The 22,377-nt window shown below is 37.7% G+C and overlaps 1 protein-coding gene across 1 annotated transcript in view; it reads left to right on the top strand.

Moving 5' to 3' along the window:
• Positions 1-22,377, top strand: part of ATP10B (ATPase phospholipid transporting 10B (putative)) — a 51,748-nt gene that overhangs the window by 3,896 nt on the left and 25,475 nt on the right. The window contains exons 3-7 of the mRNA XM_054389387.1: positions 9,542-9,746; positions 12,752-12,837; positions 15,548-15,654; positions 19,136-19,267; positions 21,727-21,854. Coding sequence (XP_054245362.1) covers positions 9,542-9,746; positions 12,752-12,837; positions 15,548-15,654; positions 19,136-19,267; positions 21,727-21,854 — 658 coding nt within the window. The remainder of the gene's footprint in view (positions 1-9,541; positions 9,747-12,751; positions 12,838-15,547; positions 15,655-19,135; positions 19,268-21,726; positions 21,855-22,377) is intronic.

The following is a 22,377-nucleotide window of genomic DNA, read 5'->3' as shown; positions in this document are numbered from 1 at the left end:
CTTAAACATGGAATACAGTGAAAACAGGTGCCTAAATAGCTATGAATACATGGATTTTTAAGGAATTTCATGAGGGATTAATTCTACCACTACAAGGTAACACAGAACAAGATCTTCATGGAACCTATTTGCACTTTTAGATGCCAAGAAATATATTTAAAATGTAGCCCTTCAAAGTACATTTAATTTTACGATATACACTATAGACTAGCTTTCAATTTTATTTCTTTTACTATGTTGTGTATGAAATAAAAGTGGTTTAAAAATGGAAGACAGTGATATGTGCCTCTGCTCAGACATCTCTAAATGAATTAACTACATGTATTTGTGCTCAGTTCTTCAAAAAAGAGGTTTCATCACCTCTTGCTGTTAGGACTTTCAGAAGTTTGCAAATTATATTTCATTATATCCAAACTGTTCTCTTAGCAAAGCTGAAAATTACTTCTCCTTGTTAAAATATCTGGGAGCCAAAAGAGCAGAAGTTCCCATCTCTGTGAATGCTGCCTGTCATCTCTCAAATTAATCAACAGTACTTTATATAACATATGCTTTCACAAGCAAGATCTTGCAGAACTCTGGCTTTTATCACACAGTGTTGTCATTCCTGTTTGTTTCTCCTGCGTGTGTTTCTCAGATTTTTATTTTTATATCCTGCCAGTGGAACAGGAAAACAATGGATTTGCTTGTCTGGGGGCTAAACATATCCCCACATATAGAGAATAACTAAATCCCACTGCTCTCCTTGCCAGCTTGGCTGAAAAAGCAGACATTTTGAAAGTGTCTAAATATTGCTCAGTTAAGATTTCTCCTCTTCCACCATGAACACTCTTGTAGCTCTTTGGGTAAGGTAGCAAAATTGCCCTTTTTTTTTTTCCTATCTCTTGAGATTGCAATCTAGTTGGATTTTTTTAACCTTCTCAATGTTGCATTAATCTGTGAGGCAATGGATTATTTGTTAATGCTTGTTAAAACCAGTTTGAATTATAATAGATGTTGCACTAGGTACTAATGAATGAATCCACATAGGAATCTTATTTGTTTCCTCTCTGCATAAAGCAACCATGTTAATTTACTATGGGAACATGAGAAGTAGGGAATACAATAGAACTTGCTTTATATAAGAGAAAAATATCCACCATGGAATTAAAACATGTTCATATCCGGGTTCAAGTTATAGCTAGGAGTGCTTACACAGAAAGTTGACATGGGTCTGTCATAAAGTTGGTTATCCTACCCCATAAAAAGGATTTTGATCTATGAACAAATCTTGTCTAGAATTTTGTATTTCACCAAACGTTTATGGCCCAAAATGGCAATGTAAGGGAAAGGAAAATGAGGAGAGCTTCATTCTGTAACATTCATCCTGTCTGGAAAAATTGTGGGTAATTGCAATTGCCGTAAGATCAGTAGCTACAGCTTATTATATCATGAATAATTTTAATCAGGCTTCTATAGTGCTTTGGGAAGCTGATATTTCTTGTTCTGCTTGCTAGTTGCAAAGTCATGGAAGAGCCTGATGCCTTCTAATTTTCTTCCTTATGAATCACTTGACATAGGTAATTTTTTTAACAAGGTGAAAGTCTATTTTAAGACACTGAAAATTTTATTAATCTTGCAACAGCAAAAACTCTTTTAAACAGATGAACTGGTCTTCCATCCTGAAGTGAAAGATTACTTAGATTTTAAGAGTTAGTCATAGAGAATATATTGTCTTTATTTCTGATTTCAATAATAAGAACTCTAGTTCTTGTTGAAAAAAAATACAAAGGCAGAACAATGTTTTCCAAATGCTGAACATTCTTCAAAACTTTCTTGAAGACTAGGGGAACTGCAGTAACTTGCCTTCTTTCAGCTTAAAGCAATGGAAATCGAATTTAAATAGGTTGCCCTGTAAACACATTTCTTCTAATTTTCTTTTCACAGAATCAGCTGGAATGGGAAATCTAGTCTGCCAGTCAAATGAAAGAAAAGACACTTCTAATAGTGTATTTAAAGAACATTTAATTGAGAAAATAAGAGACAATTAATTATCATTAAATTATCTTTGGGAAATTCAATAAATTAAATCTAATGTTCAATTGCAGAGATTTTGATTCCTGAACCAAAAACTTTTGGAAACATAATAGTTGTACATAAACTGTTGTGCTGTCAGAACAGATTGTACAACACTAAAAGACAACAAATAACCCAATTGCAGGTGGTACAGTTTAATTAAAGTTTAATTTCATCCTTTGCTTGGTATTCTTTAAAATATACTTTGTCTGCTTTTGAATTTTCCAAGCAACGAGGCTTCCATGGCTACAAAATGTGACTGTCGAAGCGTTTTCTATGATACTATGCTTCTTCTTTAATTCCATTTAAATTCCTCATATCACCTGGTGTCATGCAAGCCTAATTAGTTATTCATCCATACCATTTAATTACAGTCTTTGAATATGTGTGATTTTTATCATGTTCCTTTTGCCACACCCTGCATATAGATCACTCTTTCATCTTTCTTGTCAGTCAATGCTTCTAAATCTGCTGTGGTTAGTTTTTTCTGAACTCTTTCCATTGGGGGCTAGCACTGAATGTAGTATACAAACCCCTTATGTGAATGTCAACAGTTGCTAAAGCTATTATTTAATATTTCTTGAAGTTCTGTAATGTTCAAGGAGCTACTCTATAAGCAATTGATATATGACCTGGATCTAATCACAGAATCACAGAATCAATAAGGTGCGAAAAGACCTCAAGGATCATCAAGTCCAACTTGCCACCCAAGACCTCATGACTGCTAAGCCATGTCACCAAGTGCCACATCCAATCCCCTCTTGAACACCTCCAGGAGTGGTGTTAAACTAAACTGGATATAAACTAATACTCCATAAAATCCAGACAGGTTTTTACATTTGTTTCACAGTTCTGAAAGAATTAACCTATTCTTTTATCATTGTTTCAACAGACCCTCAGATACAAATGCAAGGACTGCACACAGTTCAGGATGGTACAGAAACACATTAGATAGCAGCAGCCATATAAAACTAACATTATTTAAGCTATTCATATTGCTTAATTTTAAGCACCTAAAGTCAGATACCTGAGACAGTGACTCAGAGAAACCTAGCTGCTTTGGCTAATCCTGTGGAGGTGTTAGATAACTAGGTAGTCAGCAGGCATCCTAAATGAGGTAGCCTGATTGCTCTCTCAATAGAAAGTTCCTCTGTGATGCTTTCAGGCCCTGTGGTTTTCAAGTAGTACCTACAAGCATCAATCTCCCCTTCCTCTGTAGACCAACTGATGGCTGTAATACAAAAAGTTCAGGCTGGCCTTTGCTACAACTCTCTATCTCCTTGGTGCAAGTACACCAGCACTAAGTCCTAGTGCAGGAGAAATAAGGAAAAAACAAAGAACTCATCTCTGTGTTGCATGAAAGCAGAACTGACAACAGCTGGAAATCTGGAATTGGCTTATGATGGACACAGTGGTTTGAAAGGGAATTAAAATATTTCAGGCAGCTTAGGTTTTTGTAATCCAGTGCTGTAATTTATCTATTTGACAGCAATGGAGATCCACTTGTCTGCAGTATATAGATTATACTCCATGTTTTCTTAAAACTAAGGAAGCTGCCCCTCTATTTCAACCATCTTCATATGCTGTGATCAGCTGAACCTTCTGAAAGAAGTAGAGGTTTTTAGCTCCTTTGGACACTCCCCGAGTCTGGGAGAGTGACTGGCTTTGGCCAAGGATGCGATCACCAACAGAGGTCTGTGGGATCTGGAAGATAGCAGAGAAGGTAGGGGGCATGCTTGAAAACAGGAATTGACCTACTGTCAAATCTCAGACATGAAAGGAAAAAGACAACTTTTCTCTGGATTCTGGAAACACCATATACAGTTCATTCATCTCAGGGTGAACCTGAAAGTTTGTAGAGTGAAAAGCAGGATGAGGGGAAAATACCATCCTGCCAAGGGCACAGTCAGCAAAAAGAGATGAGTTGTCAGTGCTTTCATTTAAAGTGTCATTCAGCAACGCTGAATTTTCACTTGTTAAGAAGCCTTTTATTTCTGCTTTATTACTTTTATTTTCAAACAGAGCATAACTTTAAACACTAGAAGCCTGCTGGAGGCTTTAGTGGGTTCATTTTATACACATCCCAAAATAAAAGAGTCTGAAGCCTGTGGCTCACCTGAAGTCCTACCATTTTTCCTGTGGGTTAAAAATTTGCAATCAATTTTCTTTGGAATAGCAGTATCAAATTTCCAGTGAGCTGAGAAAATGTCCTTAACCAACACTACACTCAGGTGTGTTATATCACCATGCAGCTATTTGAAATAAGTGGTACAAAAATTGTGAAGAAATAATTAAAACACAAATGTATCTTATAGTGAACATGCTGACTGTGTAATGAAGAAATATATGAGGTGCTGAATTGACTAAATGCTGAAGTAAAATGTCAGGTTTTCAACAGGTTGCAGCAGGTCCAGACAGGAGCCCTTGAAAGTCAAGGAGCAGCAAGCTAGCAGTTCCTGTCAGTGTGTGTTGCTACAGGGAGGATCTTGGTCTCTGGGGAAGAAAATCCATAAATACATTACTAATGCTACCCTTGGTTTGTGTGTTGCTTTATCAGAGCTTTCTTCAAGATCTATTACCTGCCAAGGCATTTAAAACTGCTTTGCAGAAAATGTGCAATGGATTAGCAGGCAGCAGCAGAAGCTAACATCTAAAGACACAGGGCAAATAAATGAGAACTTACGGCTTTGGCTCAGAGACCTGAGGAATCATGACCTCATGGCATTAAGCTCCATCCTAACTGTCTGAATTTTTAAAACACCTGGAGAGAAGCAGGTTTCTACCATATGACCTCAAGAGCTACATGATCGTGTAAGGAGATAACTGTAGGGGGGGAAGAATAAAAAAAAAACAACAACAAAAAAAAAAAACAGCTCTGTCTTCCAGAAACTTGACAAGGTAATGGGAGTCTTTAGAAACTAATGTTAATTATTAGCAGTTGTTAAGTGACCTTGAAGTTACCTATTCATTCCACCTGGTGCCAAGCAGAATTGTAGCAATAACATTCTGTTCAAGACAGCACTAAAAAATTTACAATACTCTGTAACTTACAAAATTAACCTAGTAAAGACTAGGAAAACGTATTCAAAGTACTTGTTACCTTTTTATTGTAATTATTTCTGCATTTGATATGGATCATTATAGAATTGGGATGAAGGTGAGTTAAAAGAACTCCAAAACCTTGTATATGGACATTTAATACATTTATGAAGCTCTGGTATGGTTCACATAAACTTGAGTTGTTTACAGAAGTTGAATATTGACTTCTTTTATAGCTGAAAGGATAACTTCCTTGTCAGGATGCTATAGACATTTTTTAGCACATAAAAATGTAAGATTTGTTTCTAGTATTAGGGAGTTTGGAACGTTAAACTGGTACAATTAAAGTTGCGTTTTATTAGGCTACAGAAAAATTTCACTCCTGTTATCTTTAGAAGATGCTCATTGCTGTCTTAAAGTGGCATTCAAATCCTGAGAGAGAGTTTGGGCCTATGAGGAAAGGCTGTAGCTGTTTGCTAATGAGGGCTTGTTACAGGACCAGCTGCTGCTAGATGACATCATTGGTGCTGCTGGGCTGAAAATAACCTTCCCAGATACTGTAATGGTAACATGACAGAAACCAGTGACGAACGCTCAGATATCTCTAGTTCAGGAGTACTATCAACCAGGGTGTGCTGTACTCTAACCTACAGAAAGGTTTCAGAATCAGTTCCTCCAGTCTAGTGACTTACTCAAGTTCTAAATCTGCTCCTTTGTTGTCATTTTTCCAAAGCTTTATGGCAGTAGCTCATATTTGTGAGGTCATGGCCATAAAGCAGTCTTTGAAAACATTTTATGAGGCTTTTCTTATAAAAGCTGGTGTAGTCTTTGATAGCATAAAAATGTGTGGGCTTTCTATGGGCAAAACTAAGCTGTGAAGGATAAGTAGCTGTGTGATTCTACCAGTTGTCTATGTAGAACTGAGACTCTCAGAACACGAGCACTGTTTATGTAACAGGTGATGATCAAGGCAGGGCATTTTCAGATCTAACATTCCAGTGAATCTATCCATGATAAAGCACAAACGTTTGGGTTTGTCTTTTCACGAGACTGATACTGTTTCTCAATATGTATTATAGTCTTATGGCAATTTATGGGGTGAAAGGGAGAGCAATGTCTTCATGCTACAAAGTGTTCTGAGATGAAGCTTGCAGTAATTCAAGGAAATAAAACTCACTGAACTAATTGGTTGATACAGGTGATAAAAATTTCTGAAGATCTTTCCCCAAGACAGTCTAGGACTCATAGACCTGTTGTGGAGTGCACATGAAAAATTATTTTTATTTAATCTTATCTGGGGAGCAAACAACAATTTTTATTTGCTCCCATTCACCATCCATCTTGACCCAGTTTTTGTATGAGATTTATCTTCACTGAATCCAAGAATGGGAAATGAAATTGTTGACACAAAGTCAATAATTTATTCATGTTCCCCCACAATCTCTACCCACAGCAGGATTTTTTTTATGATCCTTCTTCCCAGAAATGACTTCATAAAGTCTATTTAGTTCAGGCCTTCTGGTCAGATATGATGAGTTCAATAACAAATTCTGGCAGACTTCACTTTGACTGTTCAAGGCTAACTGCCTCTTTTTGTCAGCACTATGCTGTGATTGGCATTATCATGCTATCCCATTATCCCAGAACTGCAAAGGAACACCTTTTAAGTGTGCTGTTTATAAATTGACTGGTAAAGGAGAGAAAGCACTGAGAAACTTTTATCTTAGATCATGTCTTTGATGTGCCCCAGCCCTGACTGCATATGCTATAAGAATCTGAGTTTCAGCTTTCCCCCTCTTGAAAATCACCACATTTTGTTTCTTTTATTGAATAAATGTGTTTGCCTTCTTTGTATGTTCGTCGTCAGACCATCTTAGCTTTGTGAAGCTCCTCTGTTTATTTACCAGCTGGGGCTTGTGCTATGAACTTTAATCACTAAACAGAAAATGGGCAGTGTTCTCAGGTACAGGAATTGCTAAAAGGAAACTACTGCATTTAAAAATCTTCTTAGACAACTGACCTAGTGCTGCCGTGGGGTGCACCAGGTTCCTTATGAAGTCTTTTTCTTCCTTTCATCCACTAGTAATCCTCCTCAAATTTGTAGAAAATCTTTGAACTGTAGGAAATTGTTAATCTCAGAGCTCCAGCTAAATAGTTCAGGAAAAGAAAATGTGTTTCTTTACCAAATTCAACACTCATTGGGAGAGTGGGACAGTCTATGCTCCTGAATGCAGGTTTGGGGTTCCAGCAATTCCTTAACTCTAATCCCTGTGCTAAGAGAGATATTTCCTCTGAACTAAAAGAGGTCATTTGGCTTTTCTTACTCACCATCTGCTCTGTAATTAGTGAATGGGCAGAACCTAAAGCTTTATGTGTAATGTATGTTTCATAGGGAATTACTGAAAAAAATGTTGCAAATCTATGATTTCTGTGGATTAGTTTTGCCAGCCTGGTCTATTCAGGCTGATGTGGAAAAGAGCCAGCTGGGCAAGGCCCTTCTATACCATTTTATGAGCACAGAAATTCAGAAGTGTGTTCTATAAACTTCAGAATTATGCAAGAGTTGACGTACAGAGGTAGAATTGCCCTGCAGAAGTCATAGCAGACATTGTATGGAAATTCTACCTGGCATCCAGATGACTTTGGATAGCAAGATAAGCTACCTACTTGCTCTGAACTGCCTCTGTTATCTAATTTTTATGTTTTAAACAAACAAATTTCAGAAAGTATTTGACATGGGAAGGATTCATAGCTACTTAGCTGATTTGCTGTACTAATATTTGCATCTACTTTGTAGAGCAATAAATACTCAATATGCACCTGCTTAAACGGTGTTCAAATACAAGTTGATCTGGAAGTTTGGATTTTTTTTTTTAATTTAAATGCATAGCAACATCAAATTAAATTACAACGAACTTCTGATCTTCAGTGTGTTCTTTTATGGCTGTTGAACAAAACAAAAAGGGACATACAGATAAGCTGAGACAGACAAATGTATAAAGAAGAATGAAAAATTCCAGAGCAAAAAATTACAGCTACAAAGTATTATTTGCCCAGTGCCTCACATGTAACATTAAAGGGATTTAAATAGTTAGGTTGGGAAGGTTGGGGGTTTGTTTTTGAATAAAGAGTGGATGCCACTAGGAAACACACAGAATTTAACTACATGCATAACCTTTACAGGATGCAGTTATTTCTTATTGTTTTACAGCTGAGGATATAAGCCAAGTGCAAGGGTTTGCCTGCCAGCATCATGGCTGGCTCTCCTTTATGGAAGACCAGGAAAGTAGGTTAGCAGGAAGTAGCCTTTGGCATGACTCTGAAGCAATGCTTGGATGTATGCTTAGAACTGTAGCAAAACATTTTATCTGCTATATCACTGCTCCCCTTCTCATGATACAAACACTTAATTGAAACACAGTATTCTCCAGGCAATAGATGAGGATGATTAAAAACTTAAAAACAAAAAATGAGACTCTGAGTCATTACAAAAAGCCTTTTACTGTCTGTCTGGTAAAGTACAATGAACATTTTCCCTCTTACAGGGCAAGGCAAAATACGATTCAATTATTCATATTGAAAAAATAATTTCCTCTCAAGAGTTAGAGGAACTAGGCCATTGTTGCCCCTGCAGTTTTCCCATTAACTAATATCAAAGCTTATTGTGCAGTTTTCAGTTTGCTTAGATGGTAAAGAGCAGTCAAAGGCTCAGTTATTGAAAATGTAATGTCAAATAAAGTTTGCTATTTTATGAACCCTGAACCCCATAAACTTTTTTTTTTAATTTAGAATCTCTTTGTTTCTTACCTTAACTTTTCCATTAAACTTGAGCTCCAGTTGCCTTTTTTTTTTAATTATTATTAATATTAAGGAGTCATTTGTCTGCTGTTCTACCTCTTAAGTTTGTTTCTTTCTGACAAGTTCAAGATTTGTAATAAACCTTTTGAGAGATACAGACTGGAAACATCTGAAGCAAATGTAGCTGAGACACCAAGTTTGCTTCTTTAGGATCTATGTGCTGTTGTTGAAAAATATCTGAGAAAAGGTCACATGGTGAAAATTAATATTTTTTGGTTAAACGTCTACATTTCTTGATTAAAAATACTTCAGAACACCTCCCTTAGTCTATGTTTTGCTGTGGAGATTCCTGATCTAATGCAAGAATGAAAGAGGAATATTCTAGTTTCTTTTTTTACTCCATGTAAAAATTTTATTTGAATGTGATGTACAGTGAAGTAATACTATGACAGTGTCTAAATCACTAGTTTCTAGCTCTTATGTTGTGTCTTTAAAAAAATAAAACACACACACAAAAAAAAAACCAAAAACCAAAGAAAAGTCCGAACACTGTGTCACCACTCCTCTATTTTCTTTTTTTGAAGCCCCACTAACAAAGAGCCCTGCCTTCCTAATGTCACTGTTGACCCCTGACATGTTTTTAATGCAACAGGGAAGAACATGCTTATGTTGAGAAATGCTGGAAGGATGTCCGAGTGGGAGATTTCGTGCAGCTGCAGTGCAATGAGACCATCCCAGCCGATATCCTACTGCTCTACTCCTCTGATCAGAATGGGATCTGTCACTTGGAAACTGCCAATCTTGATGGGGAGACCAACCTTAAACAACGACAAGTTGTGATGGGCTTCTCCAGCCAGGTATGTCTGCTGAAAATGTGGTGTAGGGCTGGGCCAGGCTGTGTCAGTGTGAGCTGAAATTCCACCCCCACACCAACAATAACCAGGCTAGTTCAGTCTGGAAGCAGATGAAAGCTGTATTTACAAAGCAGAATCTACAATCTATGATGAAATGCAGTGAATATGTACAAATATACAAAATTCACAACATTTACAAATATATACAATCAACAGAAAAGCACAACCAAGATCCCTTTGCTTCCCCCCAAAGGGGACCTTTCCCAAGGGGCCTCTCTCCCAGGAGTCTTCCCCCAGACCCCCTTGGCAGAAAGCAGAGTTAGCTAAAGCAGAAAAGTTGTTAACTTAGCTTGCCAAGGTCAGTACGTGTTATCTTCAGCCAGAAGAGAACAGCAGCTAGACAGCCCAGCAAGTTGCCCCGACTGCAGACTGCAAACTCCCCACTTTGTTTTGAGTAGTACTTCCTAAACATTTCTATCTATCCAATGGAAGTGTTTAGAACAATCGTTATTTTGCTTTCTTACACCCAATAGTGACTTATTTACACTATTTCACTTTCTCTGCTTGAACTTTGCAAAGAAAAATTAAAGAGACAGTTTCAAACCATCACACAGGCCCATTGCCACACGCTCCAGCCATGAAGTGCGCCGGTTCTGACAGGGTGGTTGTGCTGATACATCTCATGAAAGGGTTTTGCATGTTGCATTTGCTAATGCCCTGTGTGGAAAGCAACAATTTGTCCTAAAATATTTTTGTTATTCCAGCATAGGAACTGCTGTGGGAAAAGGAAGATTAGCTCAGACAGTATTTTTTTATCAGCAGACTGTATCAACAGATGCTTAAGCGACAACTCATGGTGTCACTTGTTAGGACAGCGAATCCCCCTGCAAAGGTGCTTCTACTCAGATAATCTTTTCCACATGGAAATTGGAAGAGAGCTCATGGGCCCTCTTTCAGAGCAGCCTCGGGCTTCCTTATGGATTTTGCTTCTCTGTGGCAGCTGCTGTACCATTGCTCATTTGCTAGGCAGGTAGACATATGGCAGTTTAAATAGGAACTGCTCTGAGGCACACAAAGTTGTTGCGAAATAATGGAATCTTTAATAAGGGTATAATAAGCAACTGAATAGATACTCAAGGTAAATGAAAATGCAAAAAGTTAAATAAAAGTGATATATTTGACATCAGTTTGATTGTTAGCAGAGGTCAAGTATGAATGCTAAAATCACCCTTTTTTTTCCCACGGACCATAATTTTTTATTTTTTTTTTTTTGCAAACAATTTGCTAGTATATTTTCTTGACTCATGTTTGATAGGGCTGAAATAAACAAGTAAATGTGACTTAGGGAGTTGTACTTGTTACATATTTAATATCTTTTCAAACATAGCAGGGCAGTTTTTCGACTAGAGCAAGTTTAAGGAGCTGTAGCATGTTCCGCTGTTTGTTCACTGGAATCACTCCAGCAGACAAGAAATCCAAACACTTGGCAGGCAATCTAGGATTTACATCCACTTTTTTTAGCCATTAGTAGCAGTGCCATTTGGAAGATCTTTTTGTGTTATTGGTGGTGAGACACAGCTGCCAGTGCGCATTTAGGTTTATTAAACAAAACTGCACCCTTTTCCATGGCCAGTTGTGGTCAGGTACTGTATGCAGTGAAAACATTCCACCACGTGGATCAGAAGGTACACAAAACGCCCTTATGGTCATCAAACTTTTCTGTTTCTTCCAACTATATAATTAGATCATATTTTCTGCTTGTGCTTATGTATATTTACAAAGAATATGCATATGGGTCAGAAAAAAAAAAGAAAAAAATAGAAGAAAAATAAAAGAGAGAGTAATGTAAAAATTGAAGTACAGAGAAGAAATAATTGAGAAATAATTCCCAGCTTCAAAGCTGGGAATTTTTTTGTGAATTCCAATGGAAGATTCCCAGGATTTGTGGTTTCTGAAGGAGCTGAATATTTAGAAGTCTCTCTTGTTGTAGAAAAGTGTAGTATAGGGAGGCCCAGCAGCAGATTTGCTTTCCACCTTCCCTAATGGGAGAAGTTTGGATTAAAGTAAGTTTCAGTTCTTTCGAAGATTTTATGGCACAGCAGTAATAATTCTCTTTCATATTTCTCACATCCCATTTTTAATACAATTTTCTTAATTGAAAAAACAAAGTGTTGTGTGTTTTTTCAATTAAGAAAAAAAATTAAATAACACTTAGTGCAGCTAAGTACCTTTCATGCTGTCTGCTTTCTGGACTGCTTTGCACAGTAGAAAATCCCATCGTGTTTCCTTGAACACAGGGGAAATCTAGCAAAATTGTCTCACTTCAGCTCCAAGCTGTTTTTGAGCAAGTACATAGCCTGAAAAGCTCTTTCTTGTTTTGTGTCTCTTGGCAGTTTGGACTTATTCTACTCCCTTCCTTCTTTGGGGTTGGTTTGTTCATTTGTTCATTTTGGGGTTTGGGGTTTGTACTTTGTTTTTCTGTGATGGTTTTGCATTTAGTTTTATTTGTATAGGATAATTTTATTTGAAGTTTAAGGGGTAGTAGCATGTTTGCATTTATTTTATGGTTATGCCACCCTGGCCAGTAACTCAACTTTTCTCACATATTTCAGGATTTACCCCAATCCTGATAAATCCTGAAATTATTTTCATTTGAACTTGGTTTTGTTTGAAGGCTGTCTTTATTTAATACACAATTTGAACTATTTGTTACTTTCACTTGAAAAGAAGACAGATGTTTTCACTAATTGGAATCTGTGATGTCTCCCCCAATATATAGCATTTTCTTCATTTAACTTAACCAGGTCTTAACTTAACTCACATCTTTACTCAGCCTCTCTGAAGCTTTGCTTCAGGCTGAATGAGCTAAGCTCCCTCTGCCTTTTCTCACAGGGGAAGTGCTCCAGCCCCTAACTATGCTGGTGGCCTATACTTAGCTGCTCTTGTTGTTTAATGTTTGAAATACTCATTGGATTTGACACTCATTATTGGTGTGTTTCCTCTTGCAGAATACTTTGTTTGAACCTGAATTTTTCCAAAACACCATCATCTGTGAAGTGCCTAACAATGATCTCAATAAATTCAAAGGGTACATGTAAGTATTTGCTATCCATAAATGCATTTTGTATCTGAACTTCAATATTTCTCTTGGAGGAACTGAATGGTAGGGACATATTTAACAGAAATTGATGGAGGCCACTACTATCTATTCCTGGATTCAGAAGTCAATGTAGATTGGAATCTGAGACAGAATTGAGGCTTGGCACTGAATTTATGGTTGTTTCATACAAACTGTTCTCACAAGGCTTCAGCTCTTTTCATCATTCAGACACAAGCTTATTTACATCTCATCTGAGGGTTAGGCTAAGCTAGATTTTAAATCTAAATCCTTTCTGATTTTTAAAGATATTCAGCTGTGTGGCTCTAGTTTCTTCATATTTGTGTCCACAGGGAAAAGTTAATCAGGATCTAACCAGCAAATAGACTTTCTTCTTCCAGCTAGAAAAAGCAAGCAAGAAAAAGCTTTCTGAACTAATGTGCTAGACTAGTATAAAAATATAACCTTTTACTTATGGTGTAAACCTGTGTATGTGAGGGAAAAGCCACATCCACTATCCATGTTCTTTCTCAATAAATAATTCTGGCACAGGCATAACAGGAACATTTACACTAGAAAATTCCACAAAGTCCATTTCCTGGCTGTAAGGCCAGTTTGTATCTTGTGGTTCATGTCCTAAAATCTTCTTGCCCTCCAAAGCAGGACACCTGTTTCCCAAGGACCTCTTCAGAATGGCTGTAGGAGATTTCCACTCCAGAGAACCATCTGAAATACCTGCTGCCCCAGACCAAATCCATGACCAACACTATGCAATTAACTGTATCAACCTGTCACTATCACAATGCCTCAATTCTGTTAAGTTTACTAGTAGCTAAACTAGGAGTTAATATTTCTCCAAGAGACTCTGTGCTGTGAAAGTCTTGTACTCAGAGTAACTGTAAATGGCCAGATCCTCTGACATGAGTGAACCAGAGGGTTCTCACCCCTTTGCTTAATCTGGTCTTGAGAATTTATGCCCTGTAAGAATGACACCTCTAATAGCAATGCCATTTCCTCTCTGCTGTGATATCTTAAAAGGGAAAAAGAGGTCAAGTTTATATTGATTCCTGGCTGTAGTTGCTGGCTTTGAGGACCACTGGGTATAATCTAAATTGGAGCAATCCTTCCAATTAGCCTGCTGTACTATGGCACAAGAGCACTGAGATCGTAGAAATGGAGGTGATATGTCACAAGAAAACAGACACAGATACACACCCTTAGGGCCCAGGGCTGGCTTCAAAATCGTCAAATCTCTGCTGAAAGTCTGGAACAGAAATCTCTTTTGGAGATGCCTATTATCTCACCTGCTTGAAGGAATATGGAATTAGCTGCCTTATCTCTCCCTGCTTCAGGGGTAGATGAAAGGATTTGCCAGTGAAAACTACTTATCAGCAGTTAGTGAAGTTTCTGTCTTTAGTTCTTTAGTATGCTGTTATTTCAGCTATTGAGCAAAATTACTTGGAGCAGGTTACATCTTTCTCCAAGAACCTATAATAAATTATTGAAGCTCTGTTGCCTTGCTATAAAACAGTATCAGTACACTCTCTGGATGAAAACCTAAGAACTCAATGACATCCATCTGACATGCCTGACCACAGCAAATTCTGCTTACAGGAATGCAAGAAGGCTTCTACTAGATGAGCTTCACCAACGCTGAATCTAGATTCCCAGAGAAAACAAGTTTCTGCCATTATTTTTAACAATTTTACCAGCTGTAGGTTGCTGACACCTAATTATTTTTTTAATTTGTCTTTTAACTTTTAATTTGTCTGGTTTGATGCCATGTAATAATGGGCAGCTGCACATAGAAGTAGGACTGTGCCTAGCCCTGAAGATAGCAACTAACCTTGCTGGCCATTTAAGTGACACAGCAGTGTACTGATAAATGCAATACCAAATATCAAATCGAAAGTAACAAAAGATACAAAAGACAAAAATCTCTTCTAATGATGATATTTGCAGTGCAAAACCAGATGGACTGACTGAAGTGAAAAATCTCAGCTTTGGTAAAGTGCTCTGGATAAGCTTATCAGAGTATATAATAAAAACTGTAAGGAAAATCAGTCTTCTGCTTTCATTCTCAGAGCCAAGTAACAACTTGCCTGCCTGATGAGGCACTGACTTTACAATGTCCATTTTCATCAGTCTATTCTGTTAGCAGAATGATCTAGTGTGTAGTGGGACATCCTCAGCCAGGATGAAAATTCTTCTGTCCTTTGTGAGAATGAAGAGAGCCTCAGCCTAGAGACTGTTCATTTGAACTGATATTCACAAAGATGAGAAACCCTTTGGTGGCTGACAGAAGCCCTTGCAAGGTGCGGATGTACTTATCTGAGCCTCTACCAGCAGGCAAACCCTGCTCATCTTTCTAAAAGAAATCCATCTGAATTAAGTCACATAATAGATCTTGTCTTCATTTATGAGATACTGAACCTGCCAGATAAGGTACTGAGTGAAAGTCAAACTTGCTTCACACTGACATCATGATACAGAGCCCTTGGAAGTGCTCTTTAAAAGAGATATTTGGACTTCTCTGTAACTTCTTACTGGGATCTTAACTGAAGCTATGTGGAACACAAGCAAAATAAGTCCTTCACAGTTTGTTGAGTTCAACTTAAAACATGTACGCACACAACAATTTTGTTTAATGGTCTGTTAGAACAGAAAAAGGCATTGCTTAATTTTTTTCTTGGTTTATCTCTTCTAGGGAGCAGCCAAATCATGAACGGATTGGTTTTAACATTGAAAGCCTCTTGCTTCGTGGATGTACAATCAGAAATACTGAGGCTGCAGTAGGAATTGTTATATACGCAGGTAAGATGTATTTTCTATCTAGGTAAATACAGAATTTCCCTGGAAATAACCTTAAGTAAATATAGGTAGTCTAACACTGCACCACAGTTTGACATTTAAAAATGGTAGTACATGGGAAAATTACATAACTTTTTTGAGATTACTCATCCATCTCCAAAGCCAGCAAGACTGGGTCTCTGGCAAGTGGTACTATCTTTGTATCTGTCAAATATCTTGATATTTTTGCAATATCTTGCAAAAATATTCAGACAAGTGAAAAATTGTTAAGGTGAGTTTAACTCTCACTTCTGCAGCTCTGATTATATTACTAATTTCATCTGGCATAAAAATCTAGATGATTGCCCTAAGGGAGGTCTCACTGGCTTGTCAGGGTAGAAAATGATGCAGCTGAAGATCTACCCACACCAGCAAACAAAAATCATTCCCAAGCCGGTCTGTGCCAGCGTCAGCATGCAGGAGGCAGTGACAACAGCAGCTGCAGGTGACCGAAGCAGCAGCCACAGCAGCACAGGTGTGTGCTGACGTAGAGAGTGTGTCCATGCAACCATACCGTAGAGACAGGAACCAAACAAGTGTCAGTACTCAGATGAAATGCAGCAGTGCCACGTTCAGCAGTGGGAGGGTTGATCTCTTTCTCAGTGTCTTTTACCTTTGGAATGTTAACACTGCTTTTACTCAGTGAGTATTCACCATTGACTTTGCCAGCTGTGCTCTTTTCTGCTTCAGGTACAGTGCATCAGCTACCCTTTTTATTTGGAGATTAAATAAAAGTAATCTTAAATACAGCAATTAATGCCATTACTGATTACTTTTTTCTTTCCTATGAGAAAATAGAAGTTAGCATCTTTCTAAGAGTCATTCATCTTAGATTATTTGACAACTGACTGCTTTCTTTTCACTGTTGCAGAAGTGAACTCTAAGTGATAATAGCTCCCATATGTTTCCAAAGTAGCCTTTATTTTGTGAGTCTTTTGTTGTCTGTGTCTCTGAACACCACATATAAGGATGGTGCCTACCAGACAGAGGAGGAAAGCCAGAGCCAAACTCATCACTTATTTTTCTCAGAAGTAGCTATAGGGATCATTCCCTATAGAATTGGAGTAACTTATCTCCCCTTCTCCTCTTAGGATTCCTATTTTTCTTCTCTTTAGTGAAGATCTCCCAGTATGTTCCTTTGGCTATCAGCACAGATACTAATGTGGATCTCTGTTAAAGTTGCTTAAGCTGCTGGTTGCAAAGATTAGAGTTTTAAAGTCATTCTCAAGATATAGTGTCTTTGATCTGAGTAAGTCTTCAATTCCATTTCAAACATCTTATTGTAAATGTCAGTATAAAAGTTTATTCTTTTTCTTCTAAAATTAGACTCCCTTGAGCCAGAACCAGTTTAATTTCTAGGGTTCTTTGACATTGATTATACTCTGGCTCTTAATCATGGTCTGTGACCTTTTCTGAACAATCAAGATCAGTCACATAATAAGAAGACACATTCTCCATTTTTATAACTCTATTACTCCTCAAACTTACTTTCTAATGGAAGCCTTTGTGAAGAGCACAGCCATCACTTCACATGATTATTTAGCCTGTGCAGCTCTCATCTGACCCAAATATGGCTGTACTTTTCCTGGCTGCCTAAATAGTTCTACACAAAGCAGTAGCACTAATGCACAAAAACCTCATTACAGAGTGACAGCCAATATAGTTTCCTCATTGTGATAAGGACAGCAGCAAGAATTATATGCTTTTCCAAATAATAAAGTACCAGAATGAAGTTTCAGATAAGCCCATCAGCATCCACGAATAGAGAGACAAGGTCCTAGTGGGGTGGTAGGTGAGGTGCTGTGTTGAACAGTATATGAAACTGTGAGGATTACAGGAGAACAAAGTCATTTATTCCTCTCATTTCTGATATTCTATTTCTTGCAAGGTGATAACTGTATTACAGGTGTATCCTTTTCTTGTGGGTCAGATGAACTGGAAGAGAATGACAGAGCTGAGATTTGGAAAAAAAAAATCTCTTCTGTTTTCTTCCCAAAATAAATCCATCCACATTTCCTTGAGAGTTTTCTGGAAATGGTTAGAGGGTTTGGTTTGGTTTTGTTTTGTTTTCAACACAAAACACTCCATTAAGCCTGACATAAACGAAAAGTGAGGAACAAGATTCACACAGCTGCTGGAGGAACAGAAGTTCAGGCAGCAGCACTCTCCTCTTCTATGTAGCTTGATGGTTAGAGCATTTGTTTGCCAAAGGGAAGACTTGGGGTTTGTTCTCACTTCTGCCTGAGTGGGAGTGAACATACATCTGCTTCACAAGTAGTACCATGAGTACCTGACTGTGTGGAACAAGTGGGTATGCACATTGACATGAGTTGGAAAAGAAGGAACACTGGTAGGATAAGCTAGTCCCACCAACACAGCTCCAGGTTGGGTAAATAATTACATGGTGATTGGAACAGGAAGTCAGGAATCCCAGCTCTTGGGTGAATGTTCTGAACACGAGGCTGGAGAGTAATTTTCTCTCTTGCTTTCTGCCTCAGTTAATAACCTTTGATGTAAACCTGGAATTAATCCAGCAGGCATGACTGAATCACACCTGACTTCCAGCTTTTGGTTCAGATCACTTCCCTGAGAAAGCCAAAATGTTGCTTGGAAAAACAGTCCCTCTCACACACACCATGCACATACAAATGAAAACTCAGTACAAGTCTACAAGGTCTGCATTTCAGGGGAAAGGACTGTAGAAATAAATATAAAAGATATAATTTAATATAGCAACAGATGGTACCCAGATACCCCACTTGCTGAGCCACAGTTTAGATAATATTAATAGACTAGAAAAAGCAATTTCTGCTTCTTGGCTTCTCTTTTTTCCATTACAAATATACCAGCCCAATTCTAATTCAGTGAATTTTAAGGATTGGAGGTTTGTTTTTTTTTTCATTTCTTGTCCCACTGCTTTGTTAACACTTTATAACCACATAGTGAAAAGCTAAATAACATTAGTGTCTGTCACTGCTGGATCTGACATGTTGAATTTTATTTGACACATGAAATGTGGCTACTGCCTTTTAAATAGCTGCTGAAAAGTATTCAAATGTAGGTTTCATGAATCTCTATAGCACCTAATCAAGGTGTTTGTGAAATACAAGAATACTACTGTTCTTTTTCCTTTTATTCTCAAGGAGATTTGACTTTTGAATACTTATGTGATGTACTGACTGCTGAGTTTGCAGTCTTTGGGCAAGTAAAATATATATGACAGATGAAATCTGTAATGTAATGGAAGACTTTTGTAAACCTCTGCATTTAGTCTCTGATATATTCTGCTATTCAGTCAAAGGAGAAGATGGGCAATAAAATAACTGAATAGAACTGGAGTCAAATTAACAGCATGAGCATCCTGCTCTTGTTTTGAGAGAAAAATATTTTGTTAAGCCCTACAAAACATTGCATAAACAAGATAATATCCGTTTGTGTTTTGAAGGTCATGAAACTAAGGCCATGCTAAATAACAATGGTCCTCGTTACAAGCGCAGCAAGTTGGAGCGACGGATGAATACAGATATATTCTTGTGTGTGGGACTCCTGTTTGTGATGTGTCTTGTTGGAGCTGTAGGTATGAAGCACTGACAAAAAACCTTCTGTTTCATTGTTTACTTTAAATGGTGATTAAGTTTGATCTTCTAGACATATGCTGAAAGTTCTTAGGATCTTTAAGCTCTTTGGTTTTTCCAACAGCAACTTAAAATGGCAAATGTGAGGAATTTGGATAAAAGAAAACTCATCCATGGCTATAAATATTTCAGATAAACCCATTCTCCACTGTGGTAAAATATGTGTGTAGCAAGCAAGCTGGTTAATGCACTGCAGGAATCAGTACTTGCATCTGAGATCTGCTTCTTGAGTGGGTATTTGTTCTTTGTGTATAACAGCAAAAGTAAAATTATGTAGAGTTACAATCCATCCAGTTTACAGTCTCCACATGTACCTTCTTTCTCAAAAGCCCCTTTACAGGAAGCTGTGGGATGAAATAATTATTTTTTTCATTTTTCTAGGGTCTTTGCAAGTGAGCACACTTGAATGTAATAACTGGGGTTAGCTGACTATACTTTACTAGAATGCTAATCTCAAAAACATCATCTTCACTGTGCATAAGCACCTTCTTGCCTCCCAGCTCTGATTCCAATCTATTCCAGGAATGTCAGGATTAACAGGAACTCATAATGCTGTGGAAAGGGCCAAATTTAAAGTCCACTGGCATTTGAATGAGTCACTGCTTTAAAGAGGTAACAGAGGCTCCAATGACCACTTTCTGTTCACAGCCTCTTTTCTCTTTAATTGATTACATCTCAGTGCTTCTTCACTAGGAGAGTGATGAAACACTGGAACAGGCTGCCCAGAGAGGTTGTGGATACCCTCTCTCTGAAAGTGTCCAGGGCCAGGTTGGCTGGGGCTTTGAGCAACCCAGTCTAGTGGATGCTGTTCCTGCCCATAGCAGGGGCATTGGAACTAGACGATCTTTAAGATCTCTTCCAACCCAAACCACTCTGTGATTCTGTGATTAGTGCTACTGCTCAGATTTTGCTTTGTACTGACAAAGTCAAATACTGTGGCCCTGGCAAGTGTTCCTGAGCCTGCCCTTAACATGTGATATGACACATCAGCCAGTTATCAATGTAATGGTATTAGAACTAACGGCCATCCAAAAAAAAGATGAACAATTCAACTGACTTAATTGCTGTTTTAATTTTACTCCTTCATGTTACAGTGGACTTTTTTGACACAGAAATGGGATTTCAGTTTGACAACTGAGGTGTGTGTGAGGGAGAAATGGAGACTGCATCTTCATTATTCCCTGGTTGCTGTCATGTAGATTTAGAGACATCTCTTTTTTGTGTGTGTGTTAGGGCCCTTGAGTAATAAAGTGGCCTTGGATTGAAAAAAAACAGCGTTTAAAAACCAATTTATCTGCTCAGATTTGGAAAAATAAAAATAAGTGTTTGCAGTCTAAGTGAAACACGTAAATCAATGACAGGTCTTTAGCTTACAGCCATTCAAAATATCCCTTAGCTCTACCATGAGTTTGTGCTTTGTAGCCTTGTCCAAATGTAGGGTACTAGGAAGAAATATCACAAGTGAAAACTGAGGTAAGAAGTGGCTTGTAGAATATAGTTGTTCTTGCTCAGTTGTGATCGTGGTGTCTAGCAGCCAGAAAGTATTGCTGAAATAACTTGAATTGGTTTGGCTCCATTTTAGTGGGCAGCTGCTGCAAAACAACTGCTTGCTCAACTGGTGCTAATAGAATTTTTTTTTCAGAGCTGGAGGTTTTTGGCATCTGGAGCAATGATGTAATGAGGGAAAAAGAACTGTTTGTCCTCACTCTGTGTGAAGTTTCTGATGTTGTAAATTAGTAACAGCCTTGAGCACGGTTTATTTCCATAAGGGCGTTTTAGAAGGTGGTGAAGTAGTCATGATGGGGTGTTATTAAGCCCTGAAATGGAGGCTTCATTGTAGTAATGCAATGATATCTACTATTTAAGACATGGGAGAAAAAGTAATTTTGGGGGATGGCATAATTGAAGGTAACATAAAAATGAGCTGCCCAGACTGAATTAGAGGGGGTTTGTCAACAAAGATTGAAATCAAGAATGGTCAGGAAGGAGAAGAATGATTTCAACTTGTCTATATAAAGGTTATAAGATATCTTTCTTTTAGAAATGGGAGTCTTCAGCACTGACGACTTCTAAAGGCAGGTGGTAGAGATGGACATTGCTGCAAGCTACATAGATTGAGCAAAGATCTGTGCAGAGCTAAGAGCTCTGGGGTACACTTGCTGAAGGAGGAATGAATAAACATTTCCATGACCATCGAGCATATCAATTATATGCATGTGCTACACAGCTCTGCATATACTTTTCATTCTCCAGTAGACTTACAGCTTTGCTTGGGGACTGTTGCTTTGGAAATGTTCTTTCTTTTTAATTATCATAGCAGTCCATATCTGCAAATTTCAGAAGCTTTGTCAATCAGCTTACTGTTCAGCATATTTCAGTCTTGTATTCAATATCCCTGTAGGGCATGGCATTTGGACTGGAAACTTCTCCGAGCATCCACCTTATGATGTCCCAGATGAGAACGGCAATTTTCTGTCTCCGCTTCTTGCTGGTTTCTACATGTTCTTGACAATGATAATCCTGTTGCAGGTAAAAGACAAAAAACCTCTCTAACCTCCAAGGAAGAAACTATACAAAACTGAGGATCATCACTAATGAACAATTAATATCAACTAACAGCTGTGCAGTACCTTCTTAATCCTCTTTTTAAATATTGCTAGGAGTGTTTCAAATCATTCAAGAGTGAAATAATGTAGCTTCTTTATTTTTTTCTTTCTTTCTTTCTAACTGCAGATTTTTCTTTCTTGCTGTTGAAAGGGTATAGATAGGAAGGACATACATTATATCTTAAAATAACTCCAGAATCTTTAGCATATGCAATAAAGAGGATGTTTACAATCAAACATCAGCTTTCTTTTTTTTTCTTTTTCTTTTTTTTTCCCCTATCTATGTCCAAAATTCCAAATTAAGACTGTCTCTTCATATCTCAGGAAAACAGTGAGACAAAAATTGTCATTTTTGCCAGTAGGGAATAGTAACTAGGTATGGTTCAGCCGGTTTAGGAAAGGAGTTAAATTAGAGGTAGGATGCTTGTATATTTGAGTTTAATTAA

The sequence above is a fragment of the Indicator indicator genome, chromosome 18 (genome assembly GCF_027791375.1).
Source record: "Indicator indicator isolate 239-I01 chromosome 18, UM_Iind_1.1, whole genome shotgun sequence".
In the NCBI taxonomy this organism is placed as follows: domain Eukaryota; kingdom Metazoa; phylum Chordata; class Aves; order Piciformes; family Indicatoridae; genus Indicator; species Indicator indicator.
This window is presented reverse-complemented; position numbering and strand designations above follow the sequence as displayed.